General features: G+C 59.1%; 6 protein-coding genes across 6 annotated transcripts; 2 read left to right on the top strand and 4 right to left on the bottom strand.

The window, feature by feature from the left end:
• Positions 1–426: 426 nt before the first annotated feature.
• GGTG_00395 (hypothetical protein) lies at positions 427–1,320 on the bottom strand (the record flags this gene model as incomplete). Its single annotated transcript, XM_009218140.1, has 1 exon — positions 427–1,320. One exon carries the CDS (start codon positions 1,318–1,320, stop codon positions 427–429), a length of 894 nt encoding a protein of 297 aa, XP_009216404.1.
• Positions 1,321–3,386: 2,066 nt separating this feature from the next.
• GGTG_00396 (hypothetical protein) lies at positions 3,387–5,405 on the bottom strand. The gene is made up of 3 exons (XM_009218141.1): positions 5,081–5,405; positions 4,656–4,826; positions 3,387–4,309 (listed from the first exon to the last, which is right to left on the bottom strand). The coding sequence occupies exons 1-3, from the start codon at positions 5,332–5,334 to the stop codon at positions 3,973–3,975; spliced, it is 762 nt and encodes a 253-aa protein (XP_009216405.1). The 5' UTR covers positions 5,335–5,405; the 3' UTR covers positions 3,387–3,972.
• Positions 3,814–9,523, top strand: GGTG_00397 (hypothetical protein). The gene has a single exon (XM_009218142.1). The coding sequence runs from the start codon at positions 6,410–6,412 to the stop codon at positions 9,299–9,301; it is 2,892 nt and encodes a 963-aa protein (XP_009216406.1). The 5' UTR covers positions 3,814–6,409; the 3' UTR covers positions 9,302–9,523.
• A 566-nt stretch (positions 9,524–10,089) lies between these two features.
• Positions 10,090–13,938, top strand: GGTG_00398 (protein phosphatase 2C Ptc2). The gene is made up of 7 exons (XM_009218143.1): positions 10,090–10,776; positions 11,131–11,440; positions 11,563–11,636; positions 11,731–11,815; positions 11,943–12,149; positions 12,244–12,504; positions 12,687–13,938. The coding sequence occupies exons 1-7, from the start codon at positions 10,741–10,743 to the stop codon at positions 13,082–13,084; spliced, it is 1,371 nt and encodes a 456-aa protein (XP_009216407.1). The 5' UTR covers positions 10,090–10,740; the 3' UTR covers positions 13,085–13,938.
• A 414-nt stretch (positions 13,939–14,352) lies between these two features.
• GGTG_00399 (hypothetical protein) lies at positions 14,353–16,722 on the bottom strand (the record flags this gene model as incomplete). Its single annotated transcript, XM_009218144.1, has 1 exon — positions 14,353–16,722. One exon carries the CDS (start codon positions 16,720–16,722, stop codon positions 14,353–14,355), a length of 2,370 nt encoding a protein of 789 aa, XP_009216408.1.
• Positions 16,723–16,922: 200 nt separating this feature from the next.
• Positions 16,923–19,091, bottom strand: GGTG_00400 (hypothetical protein). The gene is made up of 2 exons (XM_009218145.1): positions 18,208–19,091; positions 16,923–18,145 (listed from the first exon to the last, which is right to left on the bottom strand). The coding sequence occupies exons 1-2, from the start codon at positions 18,518–18,520 to the stop codon at positions 17,085–17,087; spliced, it is 1,374 nt and encodes a 457-aa protein (XP_009216409.1). The 5' UTR covers positions 18,521–19,091; the 3' UTR covers positions 16,923–17,084.
• Positions 19,092–19,320: the final 229 nt, after the last annotated feature.

Here is a 19,320-nt window from a genome sequence, read left to right on the forward strand (position 1 = left end):
ACAACAAAAAAAAAAATCACACAAAAAGTACCACATTCTCCTATTGGACCAGGGCCACCTGTGCGTGGACTCCAACTGACGAGCGCCGTCATGGTAGGGTATAGTCTGGCATAACTGTGAGGGAAATGCTGTTGGCTTGCCCAGGCACAGCACCGTGGAAATTTTTCTTTCAAGTAAATTCGTCAAACCCGCCACGAGACAAAGCATCTCGGGAGGCCGTTGCAAGGCGAAAAGGGGTCGTCACAAAAAATCCGGGCTCACGATGCGGACGCTGATGGTTCTGATCCTGAGAAGCAACAACGCCCGCCATCGCAGATGCCCCGACGGATGAAGAAGAGGGAAAATTGCGCACTGCTGGCGCATTTACACAACCACACGACCCGGCGCCGGAGAACCCAGCCCCCTTTGCCAAGATGAGCGGGCCACTTAGGAGAGGGTCCAGCTGACGCCGCGGGCACGGCCGATACCAAGATCGCCAAAGAGGTCGAGGAAAGCCTTCTCGCTGACGTCGATCTGCGAGGGGCTGCAGCTGGGGCACTTGTCGCGGACATCGGCCGTGATGGACTTGCCGTTGTACGAGAGCGTGACCTTCTTGCCGCACTGGGCGTCGGGCCAGGAGCCGCTGGTCATGAGGTTGTGCGAGAGGGCGACGATGTAGTCGGACCTGTCCTTGCCGGCGTCGTCGAAGCCGCAGGCGCCCAGGCCGACGGTGTAGTGGGTGACCTCGCCCGTGTACGAAGAGCCGCCGCCGCCAGTTGCCGGGGGAGAGACTGGTGCAGGCGCGGGCTTCTCTGCAACAGGGGCTGGCGATGGGACGACGACAACAGGAGCGACACTTTGCACAACAACCGCGGCAGGGGTGGTGGGCTGGGGGGCCGGCTTCACCTCGGCCGGAGGCGGAGGGGGCGCCTGGGTGGGCTGGGAGGGCGGCTTCACCTCCAGGGCCGGAGTAGACGAGGATGGCGCAACCGGGGCTGGGGCGGACTTGGACGAAGGCTCGAAGAACTGAGCGGCAAGGGTGGTGCTGCTCTTGGGAACGGCGGCCGGAGTTGATGTAGTGACAGGGGTCTCGCTGGTGGTGATGACAGTGCTGGTGGCCGTCACATCGTAGTACTCGGTGACAGTCTCCGTCACCCACTCGGTGACCCAGTCGGTGACAAGGTCACGCTTCTCGACGGCGGGGGCAGCGGCGACAGGCTTGTTGGCGGCGTCACGAGCGTGGGCCTGGTGGAAGCGAGCATGGTTGTGGTGCCGGTGAGGCTGGGCCAGAGCGGCCGAGGTCAGGGCGGCGGCCGAGAGGTAAAAGGTGGTAGACTTCATTGCGATGTCTAAAGCTGCGACTTGGTGTGTGACCCGAGAAATGAAGGCAGAGGGCAGTATATGGGACTGTTTGTCCTTTTTGCAGGTGCGTCTCCAAGTGAGGCGGCGACGGCTTGCTTGGCTCCCGTATTCCGGAAATGAGTGTTTGTAGGGAAGGGCTGGGCTGAGACAGCTGTTCCTTCTTGACTGGCTGTTGCTTGGGCGGCGGTGTTAGCGACTGGGGTGGGCTTCTGCGGAGCGATGTTCCAAGAAGAAGGAATGTGTAATGTGGCTGGCGATGTCGATGTGAGGGACAGGATATGTCTGGCGAGCACTGCTCAAGGGCACAAAAAAAGAATGAATGGGAGCTGGGTTAAAGAACCCCGACCAGAGCCGGAAGAAAGGGAGCAAAGGGAAGCGATAGACGAGCGAAGGGAGCGTGCGTGGTGGGGAAACTGGGGGAGATGAAAGAGCTGGACCAGGAGGGATTTAAAGAAAGCTGAGGGCTGGGCGACGACGCCTCCCAGGAACCAGCTCTGGTACCTGACATGGGTTCCCAGAGTTGCGTTCCCAGAAACGGTGCCGCTCGGGTTGTGTGAGTGGGCTGCGCAAAAAAAGGTGGCGTGTGGGGCCGGAGGCCCTCTGTCTTGTTCTGCCTTGGGAAACCAGCCGGGCCAGGGGCCAGCTCAGCGCGCGCATCGCAATGAGGGAAAGAAGAAAAAATTGAGGAGCTGGAGCCCGGCCCTGCAGCCTGCGTGCCGCCCAGCCGCCCTAGCCCTGCTTCAGATCGGCGAGGCCCAGCGAGCGCAAACGCAAAGGCCAGGGGTGGGCCCAGCGCCATCACCCTCGTCCGGCCAAGGTGGGAACCAAGGGCGGGCCGCCAGGGGAGCGGTACGAGTTTAGATGGGGGAAAACAACTCAAAGCTCAAGGAGGGGGCGCAGGGCACAGTGATCCAACGTTGCGTTGCTATCTTTTTTTCCCTCCTCACACTGGAGGTCCAGCCCTTTGTTCCGTTCCTGGCTCGTGCCTCTGGGCCCTGGACCACGATCCTTCCTGCCTCCGCGATTGGACGAGCGGTCATTGCCCAGGGTGGGACCAGCCAGGGGGAATGCGCTGTCAAGTTTCTTCTGACGCCCGTTGCGGAGCTCGCACGCACACACACGCACAACATTCGCAACGGCCGCAGAAGAAACCGAAGGAAGAAGGAGAAGGGCAAGGAAAAGGAAGAAGGAAAAAAAAAGCGCAAAACTCGGCTTTCTCGGCAGGGGCCCGAAAACGGGGGGCACAGCTTTGTCCCACGAGAATTGTAAATGCCGAAAGTTGCGTGAGGGTTTAAAAAAAGAAAGGCCCGCACAAAGACGCCGCTGCCTGCTGACTGCAGGAGCAAGAAACGAAACCCTCGCTCACTCGCTGTGCTGGGCCGCCCCCCGGGCCATTGCCCCTGCAGCAGAAGGCTGGCTGGCGCTCAGGGTTTTGGGCAGCCCAGCTGCAAGGCACAGGAACACAGGAACAGCGGGAACGGGGACAGAACGACGGAGAACAGGCCCCCACTGCCACCAGCCAATTGGTCGCGAGGACAGGCCTCCAACTCGAGACCGTCGGCCCACCCAACGGCATCCACCCACCACCCTTCGGCAGGTTCGGCTGGCATAGGAGGGACGGTGGATTGCTACTGGGAGGAGCCATGTGCCATTTTGTTGCCGACCTTGGACGAACTCTGTGCCGGACGCCTGGGAATGAAGAGGGGCAGGGAAACAAAACGCGCACATGGCAACCCGGCTTGGCTTTCTCATGCGTTTCCTCAGGCACGTTCAAGCACCGGTCGAGGCAGACATCTCACATTGCTTTTTTGCTCCTGTGGACGGATATCCGACACCGACACCGACGTCCTTCGGGGAAGTTGGCAGTGCAGCCGTTGGATGGAAGCTTCCGCGGAGTTTGGCTCAAGCCACGCCACCAAATAGAAAAATGCGCACATAGTGTGAGGCCACAGTGCTGCTACGGGTGATGGATGAAAACCCGCAGCGCTGTCATTTACCGACGCCCCAGCGCCGCCCTCGACTGTTCTAGCGGTAGCGCGAAACGCGGTCGCCAGAGCCACGACATTAGGAAGGGTGAGCAGGACGAGGATGGATGTTTCGTAATATTCTGGCGCGCCGCCGAGTCACCACACTTTCCCTGATGTCCTGTTTTGTGCACTTGCGTTGTTTTTATGCCCGTCCTATGCACACCCTCCCTCTCGCCTCCACCTGCCATCCATCACTCGGGCGTCACAAGTCGCGAAGGACACGTCCCCATGCAGACACTACCGCCCTTCCGGGCGGGGAATACGACAGGGGAACCGCCGTCGAAATCGGGGCCGGCAGGCTGGACCGAGTCGTGCTTCATGAGGAATGGCGACGTGGAGAAATGGGCTCACTGGTTGACTGGGCTCCATCTGTGTGGCAAAGACCAACAGCAGGAAACGCAATTCTGCTTTGCTGCTGGGGATGGATGCCATTAGGTAAGTTCCACTCCTCGCTGCGGGAGCTGGCAAACCCGCCAAGCGATCGAGAAGGTGCTGGATGGGACTTGGCTCTCCGCATCAAAACAGGTAAATCCGAGGGGCACAACATGACAAAATGAGAGCTCAACCCACCACAGACGGCTGGCGACATCCTGACGTAACTGAGCTATTGATTCCCCGTATTTTTCCCGCCGCCACCGCCAAGTTGCTGCCTCTGCTTGCTTGATATGGCATAGAGAAACAGGCCCTCACGACTGAAGACGGGGCGGGCCTGATCCGCGACCTCGACGACCGAGAACAACTTCTGCGCCTTCTTGAGAAACTGCATGTCGGCCCGGCGGCGTTTCTTGAAGCAGAAGTATATGGTCGCCTCCGGGCAGAGCGTCAGCAGGTCCGCCATGGTCTTCTGCAGCAGCGGGAATGCTGGCTCGAAGTAGACGCAATCGGCAGCGAGAATCACGTTCGGCCGACTCTCGACGACCTCTTGCGGGAGCTCTTCGCCCCTGATTGGAAATCCGGAAGATGGATGCGGAAGGCGGCAGGCCCAGTGCGACCCCGCCGCCGCCATGTCGCCCCGTCTTGTCAGCAAGCCATTGTTCCATTTCTCATGCAGCCATCGCGGCAGCCACGGTCGTTATTGGGCGGGGAAATCATGCCGCAAATGATGGGGGAAAACGTGGCAGAAGCAACCGCCCGCTGCACCTCTCGCTCTACATGCCTTCCACCGGGCTCACAACATCTGGGGGAAAGAGAAAGTGCACGCAGGGCGGGGAGACGGGGGCAAGGAGGAGGGGAGGTGGAATGGACGGCCGACTGGCGGAAATGATGGCGGTCCAAGGGCAAGCGTACCAGTTCAGCAACATGGCCTTGGCACGGGCCTCCACGCCGTTGAGGCGGATGTTGTGCTCCATCAGAGAAAACATCTCCTCCTGGTCCGTGACGAGGATTTGGGTTTTGATGTCCTGGCACCCTCGCGCCACGGCGAGCGAGACGAGGCCGCCTCCGGCGCCCAGCTCGAGTCTGCATGTGCGTGCACGGCCGGCCACCCTCTCCCCACTCTCGTCAACTTCACACTCTTGCGCCCAGTGTTTTTTTTCTTCCACGCTCGCCATCAACCCGGCCGCTTGCCTCTGCAATTCCCACTTGAGCGAGCTGGAGGTCGTGGCGGCCCTGTCGTCGCCGCCCAATCCCACGATGCGGGGGCGCGGGGCGGGTGGTGGTGGCGAGGCACAGGGGAGGGGAGGAAAAAAAAAAAAAAAGCTCATTTCACGGACATTCTTGCGTCAGCGAGCCTGTCTCGGTGGTAGCGCAGCATGTGCGTGGCGAGCACCATGCCCGCCGGCCACAGCTGGCCGCCGCAGCCCGAGCTGAGGTCCTCGTGAAGCTGGAGCGGTGCCGAGAGCAGGCCGTCAAAGTCGAGCGTCGTCGTGCCCGCCTCCTTGTACTCTGGCAGCGGGGTCAGGTCGGCGTCGATGGCCAGCGGTGAGAACTCGGGCGATTCCGACCGCCGACTGCTGTCGATTGCCATGGTGCAGTTCGCTTTCGTTGCTGCTCCTGTGGTCGGGTTTTTGGTTTGTGATGAAATTGGGGGTTTTTTTTGGGGTTTCTGGAGCCGCCGCGTGCGGGTTTGGGCCTCGAAAGAGCACTTGCCCAAAAAATGCCGGCGGCGAGTCACAAAGACCGTTCTCGAAGCACACAACCGCCCGATCCAAACGGGACCAGGTCACCTCGTCATTTCCTACCCCTTCTTTCCATCCATCGACCTTTCATCATCAGAATATCCCTTCTCCCAATCTCATTCCCGCATGCCTTTCTATTCCGTTGGCTACGTTCTGTTGCCGTATCTAGGCTTCTTGGTCTTGGGGTACTTCGTGTGGAAAACGTGGTAGTTCTATACGGTCCACGCGCCAGAAGTCTGTATCCGTCGAGTGACCGTCGTCTCTGGTCCCGATATCACGGCTTCGGATCGCACGCGCCCTTGGCGTGAAGTAGGCGACAGGGTGAGAAAAAAAAAAGGCAGGTTACAATGCCTACAAGGCCTTCTTTCAACTGTCCCTGTCCGATTCAAGAGAGTCATGGCAGTGCCAATTGGTTGCCGTTGAAAATTCGGGTAGTGTCTCTCGGGATAAATCGTAAGCCTTCCCCTTTCGCTTGCGTTGAAGCCATCGCCCTGCCAAGTCAGAACCCATTATTGAAGGGCTCGTCTCAAATTTTCCACTGCTCCCTCGCCAGGCAGTGGCCAAAGATGACGGAGGCATGAGGTGCTGTCTCAGAGGCTCTGCCACCCATTGGAATGTGCCCTATTTCCACATGGTGTGTTAATTGTTGCTCCCCGACCTTGACGAGCCGACCTAGACCCCTCGGCAATGATGCCAGCCTTCCAGCCCCGTCTGGGGAAAGATGAACATCGCTCTCGGTTCAGATTTGACGCTTCCGTGAGAGCTGCCGGTTCCTAGACCGTTCGATCAGCCAATGTGTTTTGATAGCACGCCGCCACCTTCTTTCCGACCAGCCTCGCCCTCGCTCGCTCTTGTTTCTGTTTCTGCATCTTCCATGAGCGCTCGCAAAACCTCCTCTACGAGAACCCTATCGCGTCCGGGAAGATGGCGTCGCTCGTGCGCCTAGGTCTAGTGCTGCTTCTGACGGGCTTCGCCAGCGCTGCTCCTTCTGTCTCCTTTCCGATCAACTCCCAGGTGCCTCCGGTCGCGCGCATCTCGGAGCCTTTCTCTTTCATCTTCTCCAGCTCGACGTTCACCTCTGACTTGCCCATAACCTACTCTTTTCTCAAGGCCCCAAAGTGGCTGTCCATCGACGGCAAGGCCCGACGACTCTTCGGAACACCGAAGGAGGCCGATGTCACGTCTGGTGGTGATGTAGTTGGTGTTCCGATAGAGATTGTCGCGACTGACCGAACCGGATCGACAACTCATTCTGCAACCCTGATAGTCTCTAAGCAGCCGTCGCCGGAGGTGCTGATCCCATCAGCCGAACAAGTCCCCACCTTCGGCCCCTTTTCGCAGCCGTCATCGCTGCTCTCGTACCCAGAGAGGCCTTTCAGCTTCGCCTTCTCCTCCAGGACCTTCTCGCGAACCGACCTCGAGTACTACGCCGTCACTGCCGACAACAGCCCGCTCCCGGCTTGGATCTCGTTCGACCCCGAAAAGCTCGCCTTCACTGGGCGGACGCCTCCGTTCAGTTCCTTGGTAGAGCCTCCACAAACATTTGGGTTCAAGCTAGTAGCTTCCGACGTCCCAGGATTCTCGGCTCTCTCGGTATCGTTCTCCGTCGTGGTCGGAAACCATCAACTGACGGCGACCAATCCGACGATAATCATCAACGCAACCTCGGGAACGCCTGTGGCAAATTCTGACTTGAAGGGCAAAATCAAGATTGATGGGCAGGGGGCAAACCCAGTAGATATCGCCTCGACATCAGCTCCGGGCATCCCCCCATGGCTCACGTTTGACAAGAGCAATCTCGAATTCAAGGGAACACCACCTACAAATGCTCAGTCCACAGCTTTTCCACTGATCCTCAAAGATGCGTATGAAAACGCACTCAACATCACTGTACAGGTCAATATGGCCACTGACTTATTTCGAAGCCCGTTGAAAGATATCACACTCAAGGCAGGCTCCCAACTACTACTCGACTTAAAGCCTTACCTCTGGAGGCCGTCCGAGACTGAGATAGAACTCGAGATGCAGCCACGGGCCCAGTGGGTTCGATACGATCCCGAGACCATGACAATCTCTGGTGATGCCCCAAGGAATCCCTTCACATCCACCATCCTGCTCAAAGCAAGGGCTGTAGGCAGCACCGGACCCATCGACGAAAGAGCGTTGATGGTCAGCATTTCTCGGTCCGAGGTTCCTACCCCTACGGACCAGACCACAAGCACGAGTCCCGCATCTCCCTCTACAAGCGCCCCTGATGCGCCTGACCCGGCAGCGGATGCGGTGGGCAACTCGAGCGCAAACTCGCCACGGCTTGCCATAATCCTTCCGGCCATCCTTGTGCCTGTGTCCCTTCTGCTCGTAGCATTTGTCATAATCTGCATCTGCTGTCGCAGGCGGCGCAAAGGGTCGTCACGCAGGTTGGAAGCCAGGGACATCTCGGGCCCTGTTCCGGGAAGCTACGTCATGAACGGCGAGGCCTACTCAAACTCGTCGTTGCAAAACCTGAACGCGCAATTCGACACACTCCCTCGGACGCCCACAATGCCCGAGCAAGCGGGTGGCAACATCCCAGCCCCAGCCTCGGCCCCTGCCGGCTTGGGGTTGAGGGGAAACCACAACGCAATCCCGGTGCCGCCCGTACCAGATGATGTTGGTTCTGCGCATGGGAGAGGCGGCGGCGCCTGGAGCATGGCCAGGGCGCTTGCCGGGAGGAAGTCTCGCAAGTCGAAGACAAAGAGCTACCTTTCGGACACAAGCTTCTACGACGAACCGAGGCACTTCGAAAGCCTTTACGCACCGCTACCCGGGAGCACCGTCGCTAGCGGGGCGTTCCGCGGCAATATCGAGGTGGACATACCGACCTTGAGCAATGCCGACAGCATACAGCAAACACCAGAATCCAAGCGCCGCCAGATGCCGGGCGCGGATGCGCCGTCGTCTTCAAGACCGCCCTCCATGGCCGGCTCGCTCGGGGTCGGGAAGAGGCGCCTATCTCGGGCATTTGGCGCTCACAAGGGCACCACAGCTGCCGACTTCATCCAGAGCCTAAAGAGGAGCGCAGACACGACGGAACTAGACCTGTCGGCGTCGCCCCTGGAGACGAGAGAGGCGGCAGGCATGATCGACCGCCCCCGCCCGGCGGCGGTGTCTGTCCGCGCGCCGTCGTCGCTCCCCGTGAGCCGGCGCGGCCAGGGCTCGGACGGGACCAACAGCCTCCGCGGCTCGGGGCGGCTCAGGGATCTGCCGCACAGCCGCGGGGACGGCGACCAAGACTTCGAGCCCGAGTCCCCCTCGTCGCCCCTGGCGCGCTTCTCGAGGACGGCGGACCCGTTCGCGACCCCGCGCCGCGTCCCGGCGAGCCGCTCGGCGACGCCGTCGGTGGCGGGGGCCCAGACGGTCTCGTCGCTGTCGTCGCTGTCGTCGCCGACCCCTCTCAGGACCGGCGGTGGCGGCGGGATTCCGAACTGGACGATCCACCCGGCGGACGACGACGACGCGTCGGCTGTCGTCAACGAGTGGGTGGTGCGCGACGCCAACGGGGAGGGCGGCGGCGGCGACGGGAGCAGCACCGTCAGCGACGGGACGGACTGGCAGACGGTGCACGGTCAGGACACGGTGCCGAACGTTGCGGCGGCCGACTCCCCGTTACCGCCGCCCGTGCCGGCCAGGGACCTGAAGCGAGTGTCGCGCTATTCCATGTTGAGAGGGCAGGCTGCTGGCGAGACAACGGCCGGGGACGGCCTCTCGGGCCAGTGCGAACTGTCCAAGGGGTCCAGCCTGGGTTCGGGGGACAATGATTTCGCTATTTTTATCTGACATGATTCTTCCGCTTCTGTTGCTGGCTGTATGTATTTAGGTAGGCAAAGGGTTGACCGAGCTTGTTGTTTTCCAATCTTCATTTCGTACTTTTGGCTTCTTTCCGCATTTGGTTTTCTGCCTCATATATTTGAGTTTTTGTATCTGTAATGCTTCTATAACGCTCTCGATATTTGCTTAACGCGCATGAACCCTGCTCGCGTGTTGGTCTGTTTCCGTGATTTTATGGTGGGAGGGTCCTGATTTGGATCTGGCATGGAGTTGGTCCTTCCTGGCCGGTCAGCTCCGGACAACAATAGAAAAGTCTGATGTCCGCCTGCTCAGTGCCCATAGCCAATCAGATACCCATCCTTGGAATCTGGAAACGCCACGAAGCGCTTCAGGCAAATGTGGCTAATGCCGCGCGAAATGCGATCTGGGAACCAATCTCTGGGGACGCGCCGGCTGAGTGGGAGGCCACCTATGAAATGCTCTTTTGCAGAAACTCGATGGATTGGACTGCCGGGCCTGGACGGCGGGGAACCACCCAAGGGAGCTGAGGGGTAAAAAGGGCAAGGGCAGAGTGGTGGGCGCCAGTGAGAAGGCGCAATGGAGGAAGAAGCTTGGGCCACAATGTGGCTCAGCCCCAGGCAGGCGAGCCGCCAGCGACAAGGCTTCCAGGCCCGGCCGCCCACTAGAGGGGCGCCTGGGCAGCCCGCCTGTGCAACAGTCGGGCAGTCAGTCAATGTGCCCAGGGTACAGGTACCTGCGGCGCGACAGGGCCAGGAATAAGCTCTTGCATGGCACCAGACAGCACGCATTCCATTGATTCCCACCACCCTTTGTTGCATCTTTTCTTTACTATCCCGCTCGCCTGTATCGCATTTCACAGCCATCCGCATGTCACTCTACTGATATCATTGCCTGCCTCTCCCGTGTGTCCCCTGAGATGCGATTTGTCTACTGTCGCGTGCCAGCAACCCCGCGCCTCATCCACCGTATTCCAATCGCCGCAGCCAGCGACTGACTGACCTGGGATCGACGAGGCCCAGGCCGCCGCAACCAGACAAGCCCTCCACTGCCCTGACCCTCACGGGCCCACACTCCCAGGTTGCCAGGCCCAGCGCCTCAGTTGAACCCCGCCCTCACTTTCCGCTCACGTCGAGGCTGCGCCTTTTCGCAAGATCCCGTGCTAGGTTTGGCAAGCAACACAACCTGCCACAACTCCTCAGCAAGGGCCACCCGCTGGCGCCCCCAACGTTAGCCATCCTCTCTGCTCTCAGCCAATCCAGCCCCGAGACCTCCCGTTCCAACGTCATTGTCTCCCAACTCTCACGGGAAAATTTTGCCTCGGGTGTCGAGCCAGACTGTGAACACATCCCACCCCCCTTCCAGACCACACCTCCAACCCTCCCTCCCGCCCCGGTCGCCCAACGAGCCATCGCAAACAGATCGCCAGAATGGGACAAACGCTCTCAGAGCCCGTCGTTGAGAAGGTGCGTGCCAAGATGTCGTGTGTGTCGCCGCTGCGCCCGCCCTGCGCGCGCTGTCGTTTCCTGGGGCCCCAGTCACTACAGACCACACCACCGCAACCCTGGCCTCGGGCTGTAGCCTCCACAATGCTGCCCTTATCCAACCCGCCGTCGAACCCCGGCCAACTGCCCCGCGCCGCCGTGGTCGGCTCCGGTCTAGTCTCTCGCGATCGCCACGGCGGTGCACCGCGCCGGCGGGCCTGGCTGGCTATTCGTCATCGAATTCTTTACCCCCGCCTTGCCCCTCTGCGGGTTTGCCTCTTTTGGACGCCGCGCGCGCTGACCACGACCCCGACTTCGGTCCTCTCCCCCCAATAGGCATCGGCCCACGGCGAGGATGAACGATTCATCTATGGCGTCTCTGCCATGCAAGGATGGCGTATCAGCATGGAGGACGCTCACACAACCGTGCTTGACCTCCTCGCCTCCACTCCCGAGGCCTCGAAGCAACACAAGGGCAAGCTGAGCTTCTTCGGCGTGTTCGACGGTCATGGCGGCGACAAGGTGGCCCTATTCGCTGGAGACAACATCCACAAGATCGTCCAGAACCAGGACACCTTCAAGACTGGCAACTACGAGCAGGCGCTGAAAGACGGCTTCCTTGCCACCGACCGCGCTATCCTCAACGGTACGAGAGATGGGGGGAAATCCCCACACGACGAACGAAAGAACACCGGACCTTCGCAAGGGCAAGGGTGACTGCTGGTGATCGAGGTGGGCTGTTGACTGACATGGAGGTCGTGGCATTAGACCCCAAATACGAAGAGGAGGTCTCGGGCTGCACAGCCTGCGTTGGCCTTATAACCGACGACAAGATCTACATCGTCAGTATTCACTAACTTGTGCTGTGCCGGATCGCTCGGATTTTGTTTCCCCCGTTCCTCTCCATTTCTATCTGGCCCGCTAACCGTTCTGCAGGCCAATGCCGGGGACTCGAGGAGCGTGCTTGGTGTCAAAGGCCGCGCCAAGCCCCTGTCGTTCGATCACAAGCCGCAGAACGAGGGTACGTTGTCCCGCATCACGCTTCGCCCGTTCGATATCCGATCGAATGAGCCCGAGCCTAAGTCGAGCGTCTCCGCGCCGTGCCGCATACTCGAGTCACTAACCTCTCCCGCCCTCGCTCTCGACAGGTGAAAAGGCGCGCATTACCGCCGCTGGTGGCTTCGTCGACTTCGGTCGTGTCAACGGCAACCTCGCACTCTCGCGCGCCATCGGTGACTTCGAGTTCAAGAAGAGTGCAGAGCTGGCGCCGGAGCAGCAGATAGTAACTGCCTATCCCGATGTTGTTGTCCACGACATGGGCGACGACGACGAGTTCCTCGTCATTGCTTGCGACGGTGAGTTCTAGAGCCATGGTTCCGCGCCATCCGCAGGGCTGCCGGTTTTTTTTGGTGGGGTATCTGTGCGCTGACAGGGTCTTGGTTGGTGCAGGTATCTGGGACTGTCAATCCTCGCAGGCGGTTGTTGAGTTTGTTCGGCGGGGGATCGCAGCCAAGCAGGACCTGGAGAAGATCTGCGAAAACATGATGGACAACTGCCTGGCTTCCAACTCGGAGACTGGGGGTGTTGGTTGTGACAACATGACCATGGTAATCATCGGTTTCCTGCGCGGACGCTCCAAGGAAGAGTGGTACGAGGAGATTGCGAGGAGGGTTGCGAATGGCGACGGCCCCTGTGCTCCCCCAGAATATGGTACGGACTCATCGTCTTGAAAGATCTTCTCCGCTCACGCCATTATCCATTCACATTATTCTTCATTCCCCTGTTGTTTTATTGCTTTTGCCGGGACAGCCGGGAGAAGATCCGCCCCGCCCCTAGTCGTCCGCTGCCCCGGCTCAAGTATTGTTACTGATAATACCCTATGATGTTTATAGCTGAATTCCGAGGACCTGGCGTTCATCACAACTTTGATGATAGTGACAGTGGGTACGATGTCGACATGGACCACTCCAAGGGCAAGAGCTTTGGGCTGGGAGGCTACCGGGGGAACGTCATCCTCCTCGGCGATGGGACCGAGGTGCTTACCGACACGGATGACACGGAGATGTTCGACCAGGAGGATAAGGATCTCGACAGCCAAGTCGCCAAGTCTCCCCCTACCACGGAGAAGGAGGGTTCTGCAGACAGCGCCGACGACAAGACGTCGACGGCCAAGCCAGACGCTGGCGTTAGTTCCGAGGCAAAGCCGGCCGAGGTAAAGCAGATGAAGGAGGAGGAGCGGAGAGAGCCCGAGGCCCAGGCCGAGTCAAAGTCCACCAAGGCCGCAGCGTGATTACAGCTGTTAATTGTCGGAAGGCCTTCTCGCTTGCGACTCCTATGCTTTCTCTGGCTTTGTTTTCTTACCTTTTCATGTCCGGTTTGCGTGTATTCCCCCAACCTTTCTGTTCGATCTACCTTCCCCTCCTCCTCTTGGCTCTCTGCTTGGTACGATTCCTGGGGTTTGGTCGTTTGTCGAATATATCCTTGGTCATGCTTCCCCCTCCCACGCGACAAAACATCGCCCCTTCCTACATCCTCTTTGAACCCTCACCCAGCACGTGCGGCTTTGGCTGCCCGCTTTGGCTGCACTCTTTCGGGCCTTTAGAGTAATAACGAAACGGTCCATCACCCCCGATGTCGAATCACGAACAATTCCGCCCCATGTCATTTTATTCTTGTTATTTCCCTCTGTCCATTTTGCGCATCGCATGACGGGACTACAGTGACACTCGCACGGATTGCCGGCAAGGAAGCACCGTCTTGTTGTTTTCTTTGCCTGTCGGTACCGTCCATTCCAAAAAGCAGGAAGTCAAAAGTTTCACGGTTGTGAGGGTGCCTAGGCAGCCAGGCTATGTAGAAAGTTCCGCGTTCTGCCCGGGCGGGCGAGTGTGGCGGCGAGTTGTCGGCACCAGAGAAACTCTGCGATGTCATGACCTCCCTGTTCCTCATCTGCCGTGGCGGGATGGGTATTCAGCGGGGGAGGCGCGACATCTGGCATGTTGAGACTGTTGAGGGGTGTCGGTTCAGGCATGGCTTTCTAGAGACGGGAGTACCCATAAGAACAGAGTCTAGCTTTATTCACCTAAACCTCCTTTTGCCAGAGGAAAGTCTTGGGGATGGCGCTGGTGTCTTGAACTGGTTACACCGCATAGTAGGCTGTAGTGAGTATCTTCAATGTCGTCATTCCAAAGGGCCAAGCACTCGTGTGCCATATTCGCCAGCTGTCATCAAAGTGGGTAGGTAGGTAGTAGCCTCCCACGTCATCTTTTCGCGCACGAGATCTAACATGTACACCCTCAAAGGGCACATCCGCCAGTTAGAAACCACCCCGACACTTTTATCTGCCGGTTAAGTGAATGCCAGAGCCTTGAGTGTGGGGCAGAGAATCAAATGTTGTGCAGGCTGGCACTGGCTTTGTACATGTGTATATACAAATCATGCCTTTTTTTCTTATAGATGACGTCTATCTTGGTTTCTACATTACATGCTCTATGCTGATGTTGTACATGTCATCGTGAACCACGAATTCTGCTTGATGCGAATCAAGCGCAGAGTGGCCACCTATAAAACGTGGGTGCTCTGCCGTCGTCCACCCAGAGAGGAATAATCCGCCGTGAGGACTATCGTTTCAGTTGATTTGGGCGCCTTTGTTGCGGGGACCGTAGGCGTGCGTCTAAGGACTAGGTCGATTGTTCTCCGTTGCGGGGTGGCAGCATCAGAGCCGCCGGCCGCGAATTCTCGGTGGTGCTGCCAGTCCGCCTCGAGCGCCGACTTTAATAGTTGACTGAGCGACGATTCAGGCTTGTAGCCAGCATACTCCTGGGCGAACAGTATATCGAGAGGCTCTCGACCGTCGCCGTCAGGCCTGGGTAGCGTCTCCGGGCTTGGCAGGGCGCTCACGAGCGAGGCGAGAGATCTCAGCCTCGCCCACCTGGCCACGACGCCTCCTCCCTCGGCGGTTGGTTCCTCGTGGGCCAGAGCGTGCAGCACATCCCCGACCCGGCGGCGCATTCGGTAGCTCATTGAGCCCAGAGTCAGGGCCGCGTAGTGCCAGACCACACCGACAGCCAGCGGCAAACGGGCTTTCCAGAGCATCTCAAAGAGCAAATGGTAGGTGATCTCATTGGGCACCAGACGGGCCCGCTCCAGGCGCTCTAGAGCGAGCAGACCGACACGCACTAGCCTCTGGGTCTTGGCGTGTCCCAATATGGTGGTGTAGGTGATTATATCAGGGTGCTCTTGGGCGGGACGATCCGCCTTGCGCATCCTTTTGACGAGCGCGAACGCTTCCTGGAAACGTCCATACTGGCAGAATACGTCAATCGTTTGGTTGGCGACCGATAGAGTTAGCCACAGCTTTCGCTCGCCGTATAATTGGTCTTGGTAGTCCAGGAACTCCCGCAGACTTGTGGGGGGCTCAGTCTCCATAGCTACGCGGGCGTGGTGGACGGCGTTGAGCCTTGCCAGCTCGCGGGCGACAGACGGCGAGCCGAGCATGCCCTTGGAGCGCATGATCCCCAGGATATACTGTCTGACTTGACCGCTCTCGATCATAGACATCATGTATAACCACGTGCGGAAGTTTGGCATACACGAATGAGCCTCCATCGATCGCACCATGCATTCGAACCCCCAGAGATCCTTTGCCTGGGCGTAGCCACCCAGTATGATATTGAAGGTCTCTGTCGAAGGCGTGAGCCCCAGCGTATTAGTGATCAAGTCGAAGAGGATCATCATCTCCTGGCGCAGTGCCATTCCGTGCCGGACATGGTAGCGGAGTGCTTTGTGTGTGGCTTGCAGCGTTATCGATGCGCGCGCATCGTGGCTGTGAAAGACGTCGAGCAGCAGGGCCGAGACGGCAGACACATGGTGGGTCCGCCAACCCGGGATACCCCGTGCCAGCTCCTCGAGGCGCACATCGGTAATGCGAGCCACGTAGTCGTCGAGACCCCGCTTGGTCCAAGCCTGGGGTCTAGGAACGTCCTGCGCGGTGAGGAAGGAGGTGCGAGTGACTGTTGTTGGCGTCACAGAGGGCGACCCATCAAGCGCCATGAGTGAATTCAGATCAAAATGATCTTGCGCATCCGCCTTATTCAGATGCGATCGGTCCTCGGCGCTGAGCTCATGGGGCTCCATGCCGATGGTGGTCGAGTCATCATGGCCCCTGGTGACCAGCGCCAGCCGGGTTGTCTCCAGGATCGCGGCAACAGCACGCTCCAGGGATCTGGGCGGTCCATAGACAGAGATGGACATAATCGAACCCTTCACCTTCTTGGTCCGGATGGCACAGCCAGTTGACTCCATGATGGGGCGGATTCCCAACTCCAAGTCGTTGAACAGAATCCGCTTGTCGAACCTCTCTGCGTCGGCCTGGAGACAGACCGCTTTCCAGCTCGCCCGGTCCGGTGTGTTGTCAAACATGCGCTGTAGAAGCTCCCGCCAGTCCGCAAAGGGTCTGTCAAAGGACTGACGTCGTTCCTCGTATCGCCTTTGCGACACCACGCTCCGCACATGCTCGTGCGCGCGGCGGTAGCTCTCTGTCAGAACTGGCAGCGGCTTCCAAGGCTCGATAAGGACCGACACCCTCGCGGGGTGGGCAGGCATTGGCGCCATCAGCAGGCGTTCAGCCAAGGGGGGCTTTATGCTGGGCCGATTTGTGGGCGCTGGTGTATTTGCTGCGGGGACCGCCGTCTCTGCCCGGTTAACCAGGGGCTCCGCATCGGTGGTCGTGCAGCCGACGCCATTGTCCTCGGGAGGGAGCGGCGGTACCGAGGACGATGCCGGTGCGGCGGTGGACGTGGAATATGGTGAGATATAGCCGTTGGGACGGGTCCGTGGCGCCGACCAGGACAGCGGAAGGGGGCCCCCAGGAATCGTCGAGAGAGCCCGGAACCAGCACGATGCTTGGCGCCACGTCCCCCATGCTGACATGATTCCCAGGGACGAGCGCTATAGCCGGAGCACCATGTTGTGTGAGTGAGGGGGGCTGCTGTGCCAGAGACAGTTACCCGTGAGAATTGGACCTTGGGACAGTGTCTGAGGCGGGCAGTGAGAAAAACCGGGGTCGTCAAAGTGGAAGAAAAAATTGGCTGCTTCATCGCGAGCTGTCGCGAATGCTGGGCATCTCTGTGGCGGTCAAATGTGGCAGAAACCCCGCACAGTGCCCATACTGCTTACCATTTTTGGCTGTATTAATGAGTAGACAGGGCATACAGCGAGGATACAATAACAGCAATATATGACTAGTATATCCAATGATTAGCGGACAGCTTCCTGATCATGTTGATCATGTCCTACTTCTTCGCCTGCGGGTCTGGGGCGGCTGGGCCACTGTTGTCGACACCCTCCCACGAATCATCCCATCCGCATTTGCCGTCGACAGCACCGTGCGAGTGCCCCGTCTCGGCCACCTCCTTAACATCGCTCCAATACTCGAGGCGTTTTACTTCCTCGTCCGCGCGCCTGAGAGCAGCCGCGAGGGCTTCTTCCGTTGCCACGGCCCTGCTCGATCTTGTCGCCTCATCCTTTTGCTGCCCCGCCTCCGCCTGCGTTTGATCGTGCAGTTCGGTGAGTCGCTGCACCAACAGCCGGCGGGAGGTCTGAAAGACGAAGAAGCCCATGACCTCTGGCATCTTTGCTTCCAGGTTGACGAGATCGTCCTCGTCTCCGTTCTCGAGGTAGTTCTCCAGCGCCTCGATCTTCTCTCTATCGATGCGGCAGGCTCGCAGGGCCAGCAGCAGCTCTTGGACGTCTCTGATGTCAGGCTTTTCGGCGTCCGCGCCCCCTGTCGCTTGCGAGGCTATACTGACGCTCATCATGCTTCCGCGTTTGCTGCCTAGCCCACTAGACTCGGCGGAGCTACGACGGCGAGCCATCTCGGCCGAGGACCTGACGGTGAAATACTCAGGTTGAAGTAGGCTACCGCCGTGAGCCTGGCGGATCTGGTCCTTCTTGACGCGCCGGCGGGTCCAGGCGCGCCTGCGGACGAACGAGTTCCACCACTTTGGACCGTGCCATGAGAACTTTTTGTGAAAAGCGAACGAGTACTCCCATCCATCCTTATCCGTGCCCTGCTCCTCGTGGTTGACCCGCCACTCGGGCCACGCCCAATCCCAGCTGGGGTCTGGGACCTGTGCCGTTCGGATATCCGTGGGACTCGGCTTGTGCGCTACGTTTGTCCAAGCAGGGGGATCGAGGTTCCCCAGCGCCTGGGACGCGAAGAGCGGGCGGCCGCAACACAGGGCGCCGCGCTCGTTTTCGTAGAGGATATCGATGGCCGAGTTGACTTCCCGTGAGAAGCCTGTCCCATCACGATGTGCCAATGTCGAAACTGCTGGCTCAAAGGGTGTTGGTTCTGTCCCGTTTGGCAACATATTAGAGCCCATGCCACCTCAGGGACAGAGACAGTTGACTTACGTTCTACTGCTATTGTCGGTGCTGCTTTCGCTCCCACGTTGCTGCGCCGATGGGACCTTGGCGACAGTGGGCGGTCGCCATCTGACGATTGCGGGCGGTTGGAGGCAGAGGATGCACGTCTCCCCGTGGTTGCAGGAGGAGCATCTGCCGAAGGTGTTGATGGTCCAATCCCCGGATCGGCGGGCTCAGGACTAGCGCTGCTCTCAAGATGGGTGTCCTCCTCGACGAGGGCTATCTCGTGATCAAAATCACTGTCTTTCGGGATAGAGGCTCGTCGCGACGTATGAGGCCTCAGTATCCTGGACTTTGTCATGTCTCACGGAATCGGGCGGATCAAAACTGTCTGGAGAGCGGCGTCAAAGACACCAACTGCATCGCGGGTGTCCGGTGGAGAGGCCGACAACAAACCGCCGAAACAAACGGACGCGATTAATACTGATAACAGGGGCCGGCGGCGGCAAGAATTACAGAATAACAAACAAAGCAAGTCGAAGCAGGACAAGAAGGATTGGCAACGATCAATATTCAGATCTGCCCTGGACCGGCGGGATGACCAAGAAAGCACCTGCTGGAACCTCAATCCCAATTCGAATGAGGTTAACCAGGTTGGGGGATGGCGCGATGACGACGCGACAAAAGTCTGGGCAAGACGCCACCCTGCGACAACCAAATTGAGAACTACCTCAGCCTCCCGAGTGCGGGCCAGACAGGGCGATTGGGCTGGGGCACCTGGGCACAATGCAGGGCCCGCCTGCAGTTGGTCACTAGACCAGAAATATCTGCGATTAATTTGATTCAAGGGACATGGAAGCGGGAGGACGGCATATCTGGGCTCTTTTGCATCAGTAATTCGCCCTTCCAAGTGGAAAAATGTGGCTTTGACGAGGAACTGTTTCAGTGCCTTCAAAATGCGAGCTGGCTGGGAGCATTCAGGTTTTCAGTGGACCGCGAGTGGGCAGCTGGTAGGTATGAGCTGCAAACAGGGGTATGTGGGTGGTGCGTCGGTGCTCGCTCCCGGCATGCGGAAACGCGTGCCCAGGTCGAGAGCTCTCCACCAACGTGCATCGATGATGTAATGTGACGGTTCTCGGGGGGAGCTTTCCCAGCTGGTGG

This window comes from Gaeumannomyces tritici, assembly GCF_000145635.1.
Source record: "Gaeumannomyces tritici R3-111a-1 unplaced genomic scaffold supercont2.1, whole genome shotgun sequence".
Taxonomy (NCBI): Eukaryota; Fungi; Ascomycota; class Sordariomycetes; order Magnaporthales; family Magnaporthaceae; genus Gaeumannomyces; species Gaeumannomyces tritici.